The sequence below is a fragment of the Miscanthus floridulus genome, chromosome 2 (genome assembly GCF_019320115.1).
Source record: "Miscanthus floridulus cultivar M001 chromosome 2, ASM1932011v1, whole genome shotgun sequence".
NCBI classification, from domain to species: domain Eukaryota; kingdom Viridiplantae; phylum Streptophyta; class Magnoliopsida; order Poales; family Poaceae; genus Miscanthus; species Miscanthus floridulus.
In genome coordinates, this window is record NC_089581.1 from 139,206,555 (window position 1) to 139,211,547 (window position 4,993).

At 43.4% G+C, this 4,993-nt stretch overlaps 1 protein-coding gene across 1 annotated transcript; it reads right to left on the reverse strand.

The window, feature by feature from the left end:
• Nucleotides 1-754: 754 nt before the first annotated feature.
• On the reverse strand, nt 755-4,769 carry LOC136539856 (U4/U6 small nuclear ribonucleoprotein PRP4-like protein). Its single transcript, XM_066531850.1, has 5 exons — nt 3,919-4,769; nt 2,535-2,988; nt 2,151-2,348; nt 1,986-2,067; nt 755-1,202 (listed from the first exon to the last, which is right to left on the reverse strand). The coding sequence occupies exons 1-5, from the start codon at nt 4,656-4,658 to the stop codon at nt 1,108-1,110; spliced, it is 1,569 nt and encodes a 522-aa protein (XP_066387947.1). The 5' UTR covers nt 4,659-4,769; the 3' UTR covers nt 755-1,107.
• Nucleotides 4,770-4,993: the final 224 nt, after the last annotated feature.

Genomic DNA, 4,993 nt, shown 5'->3' on the forward strand with positions numbered 1-4,993 from the left:
TTGGTCTACGAAAAGACGACATGTTCAACAGATAAGTGTCATGAAAATGCGTATGTTACGTTGGATTTGCGGTCATACAAGAAGGGATCGAGTTCGGAATGATGATATACGTGATAGATTAGGGGTAACACCAATTAAAGAAAAACTTATCCAACACCGGTTGAGATGGTCTGGACATGTCCAACGGAGACCTCCAGAGGCACCGGTGCGTAGTGAAATTCTAAGTCAGGATAGTAACGTGAAGAGAGACAGAGAAAGACCGAAGTTGACTTGAGTAGAGACAATAAAAGAAGACTTGAAAGGATAGAATATACCCAAAGACTTAGCCTTAAATAGGAGTGCTTGAAAAACAGTTATTTATGTGCCTAAACTTTAATTGCTTCTGCTGGATTTTAATTCTAGCCTACCCCAACTTATTTAGGATTTAAATGCTTCGTTGTTGTCGTTGCAACATAGAGTAGGGGGGGCGTGTTAGGCAGCCTGCTGCAAATACTCAAAAAAAAAATGAGACAACCCTGAAGGGCTTTTAGTAGTACAAAATGGTCCAGTTCATAATTATTTCCAAGTAAAAGATTTAAAACAGTCCAGTAAGAGATTCGAGCTTTCGACTCTCCAATATCCACTAGACATCCACCGGTCAACTAAACGAGCAACAGGATAAAACATCCCAGCTAGCAGACCTCGAGTTCATTGGCTCAACATCCAGAATTATTAGAATATCCATGCAGAAACTCAAAATTTGCAATAATCATTTGCACCTCTTTACTCATTAATACTAGTTCTAGTACAAAGGTAACTCACTAGTAACTTATCACAGTGAATGACAAAAAAGGGATAAAGATGTCGTTTACTGCAAGCCTGCGAGAGGCTTCACCATTTCAGTGGGATAACATGGTTTGTTATTATCTGGGATCCATTCATGTTAGCATATGACAAGGCATACCGGCAAGCTGAACATATTTCTCAGCCAAGGGTTTATACATGTTATGGAATAGCTCTCTGCAATAGCAAAAATGACTATTTCGAATGTCTGATCAGCAAAAATGGAGAACATCTATTTATAACTGATGGATAGAGAGCTGGGCTAACAACAATGAAGCCAATGTCTCAATCCAACTCCATTGCATTATCTTGTGTGATACTTCTGCATGACCAAATTTTTATTGTACGATCATGCGACACACTCACAATCTTCTGTCCATCTGCATTAGCCACAGATACATTATCAATTAGAAGTTTATAAACATGTTAAGCTTATGTATGAATTTCACAAAAACATCACACAGAAAAAAAGGGTCACCAACATGTCAATGGTATCAGATATACTCCCTCTGTCCCGAAATATACTTTCTAGACAGATTAAGGACGCTGGCAAAAGACTTATGTACCCTCATCTCATTTCCTTTCCTAGAGGGTATCTCCTGGATTTGGCAGTTATCGTTTGCATGCACTAATGATTAGCTTCCGCATTAGGAGGCAGTGTTCCCATGTTTTTGTAGAATGTTATTCTTTTTGGGACAAATTTTAAACCTTATAAAGTTATTTATTTTGGGACGGAGGGAGTATTACCTAGTATACAAAGTAACACAATGAATTTTCTGAAGATTGAAAGTCCAGCAGAAGGGACAAAAGGATAAGCAAGGCATAATAAAGATGTAAATGATTAGAAAGCACCACATCTGAAGATCCTAAATGTACACAATAAAGTTTACAAGATGGTACTCTCGCGACTCTACTTATCACACAACAAAAAATAATCCTAGCGAAGTAATATACAATAGCATACCCATTCAAATTGCCACTGCTAGTTAAGAAACTAGAAACTAAGTGAACAATCAGAAATAACAATTTCAATTATTAATAACCCAACTTGATTTTCAGAACCAGATGAGGGGCAGAATTGATTACTCCTAAATAAGGTTTCTGAATTTATAATAATGTAATAATATACACAGGGACAAAGAAAACCATAAGTAATATCTCACCTCCACTAATATCCAAACTAGTAACCTTTGACTCGTGGCCCACCAAACTTTTGATTGGTTTGTAATCCCGAGCTGACCACAGCTGAAAACATAGAATGCATGAGAACAACTGGCTAATGAGGGAATAATAAAGAAAACACATTAAATAAATTACATAAAACTTACCGCTGCTTTGGTGTCGTAGGAACAAGTCGCTAAATAATACCCTTCTTGGGGTTCAAATTTTACATGTGAAATAAGACTCTTATGAGCTGGTATAGAGTACAACATTTGCCTTTTCCTCAAATCCCATATTCGACAGAAATTATCTTCACTTCCAGTTGCAACCAGATAACCATTAGGAGAGAAGCTGACTCCTAGGACCTGAAATAGAAAATGAAATTAAGTCATACAAATGAGGTGTTCACTAGACAATTACAGCTCCACAACAACATACGTATAATCCCATACAAAATACTGTGAAGGTACTTTTAAAGTTCCATCGTTCCATGCTGCAAAAGGAAAAAAAGAAAAGAAAAGAAACTTAACAGAAGAAAAGAAAGAACTTACAGGTTTCACATGGCCCTTAAGGGCAAAGAACAATCTTCCTGATCTCAGATCCCATACTCGAGCATATGCATCAAGACCACAAGATGCTACCAAAGAACCATCAGGGTGAAAGCTAACTCCATACACACTTCTGCTGTGCCCTTCTTGGAGTAGCAGCTCCTTTCCAGTATTGATGTCCCACAATCTCCAAGTCTTGTCAAAGCTAGCTGTACCAAGGTACTTTCCAGATGGATGAAAAGCAAGGCGAGCAAGACGATCAAGGTGGCCATCAAAAGACATCAAAAGTGACCCATCTGGTTTCCATAATTTTGCAGTTCTATCAGCTGAAGCTGTTGCTAAGCAGTCATCAGCAGGAGAGAAGGCAACATCACTTGCACGTTCTATGTGACCTTTCAGGGTTGCAACCTTAGTTAATTGTGGCATGCTCCATACTTTGATTATTCCACTCCAGGAACTACACAATGCGGATAAGCAAATGGTTATTTCCTGAAAAGGAAGCAAGAGTACAAGAACATAATCTTCCATGTTAAAGTTCAAAACAAATGTAAAGATATGATAGCTATCATGACATTTAAAAAGCAACTAGTTGCACATGATATTGGTAACATAGATAAGTTGTTTAACTTCAGTTAACAATCTTATTTATTGTGCACATGAACTACTAACTAATTTAAATTAACGACTAAGTGAATATCGCTGAAGATGGTCTTGTTGCTGTTATTTTAATAATCCTGAATAAAGCCAAAGTACAGATGTCTAACTTCAGCTTTATGTTCTACCAGGGTTCTTCAGGATAGGGGTGATTATGTGCATTAGGTAGTGATACAAGTTCCAACCAACCCCAGATGAGAATATGGGATTGATAATATGTTGGACATTCTCTATCAACTAGAAGAGAAGCAAATCTGATCCTGGCTTCCTAGCAGCCCAGTGATTTCAGACACAAAATCTAAAATACAGCTAATTTAGTTAATTCCCAAGTGACCAGATGATGACATTTTCGAATGTCATATCTGAACTTACTAGTTGCAGTTCGCTTGTGGTGAAAAACTCATCGCAATTAAGCTCAAGCAGGACTGCACAAGTGCATGAACCCATGCAACAAAGTATAATAAATTGACTAAACATGGACTCCCAACAAAAAACTACAGCAGTTCAGATTATTTTCTATCATTGTCCACAACGTAAAAGCTTTTTCTATATTGAATACCCCTTATTATGATATGCTTAGTCAAAATGATCAGACTTATTGCCAGACCCAGAATTAACAACTGAAATCACATAATACAATTAATAGGTAACAGTTCTCTGCATCCTTGCCTCACAGCATTTGTTGACATACAAGAACAAAGCAATGTAATTCCGTATGATTAAGAGGAAGTACCTTGTGGCCAGCATTGATGCATCACGAGAGAAGGAACAGCCGGTGAGAGGGCGATCATCTCCAATCTCGCTGCACTCGAGGACAAACTCCCCAGCCTGCTTCACGACGAATTCGGCCTCTGCCTCTGGGTCCTCATCGGGATCCTCGTGGCGGCGCTTGGCCCTCTCGATCCTGGCCTTGGCACGGGGCAGCGAGTAATGTGCAATGTCGACGCGCGCCTTGAGAAGCTCCTGCGTGCCCTCGGTGAAGAAGGGGTACTGGATCTGCTCATCCTCCTCCTCCCCGGCACGCGCGGCCTGGTCGTCCTCCTGCGCGCGGAGGAGACGGTCGACCTGGCCATCGGCCTCGAGCCGGACCATGAGGGCTCGGAGGCGGTCGCGGCGCTCCATCTCACGCTCGCCGAAGAGCGTGATGGGCTCGCCGAGGCGGCGGAGGCGGGCCCGCACGGCGGAGTCGTTGGTGGGCACGGCCATGGCGTAGGCGCGGCGCCGCTGGAGGAGCTCCTGCACCGCGCGCTCGTGGCGCTCCCGCGCGGCACGGTGGTCGTCGGAGACCTCGTACTCGGCCTCGCCTCCGCCCGCGGCCGAGGAGGTCGAGGTGGAGGCCATGGAAGCAGCGGCGGCGGCGGCGGGCGCGCGGGGCGGAGGGACGGGGATGGGAGCGATTGGCGGGTGGACGGGGACCGGGAGCGGAGCCATGGGAGGAGTGGGGACCGGGGGCTGGGGCCTGGGGTTCTCCATGGGCGAGGGCTCCCGCGATGATGGTTTAGGGTTAGGGTTTTGACGTGGGAAGCGGTGGCGGTCACGAAGACGGGCTTTGCGGTGCCGACGGAGGACGATTGACGGGCGGGCCGCACCCTCTTTTTTTCTTCTCCGCACCTAGAAAGACCGACGTCTTAAGTTAAGAGAGAAAAATACCGTTTCAGCTCAAAATTTATGATCGTTTACGATAAGCCACGACTAAATAAACAGGCTGATGGTCTCAATACCAGGAACGCTCGGCCAGAGCCCATGGGCGTCCGTCCCAGTCTTGTCTCCTCCTGTGCAGCGGACCACCCTTTTTGTAAAAAAATTCT

Bases quoted from the DNA above. Each gene is read 5' to 3' on its own strand.
- LOC136539856 (XM_066531850.1), bottom strand. From the start codon at position 4,658: ATGGAGAACCCCAGGCCCCAGCCCCCGGTCCCCACTCCTCCCATGGCT. The intron at 2,989-3,918 runs GTACTTCCTCTT...CGCATTGTGTAG, and splicing joins GCATCAATGCTGGCCACAAG to TTCCTGGAGTGGAATAATCA. The intron at 2,068-2,150 runs GTAAGTTTTATG...CTATGTTTTCAG, and splicing joins CCTACGACACCAAAGCAGCG to CTGTGGTCAGCTCGGGATTA.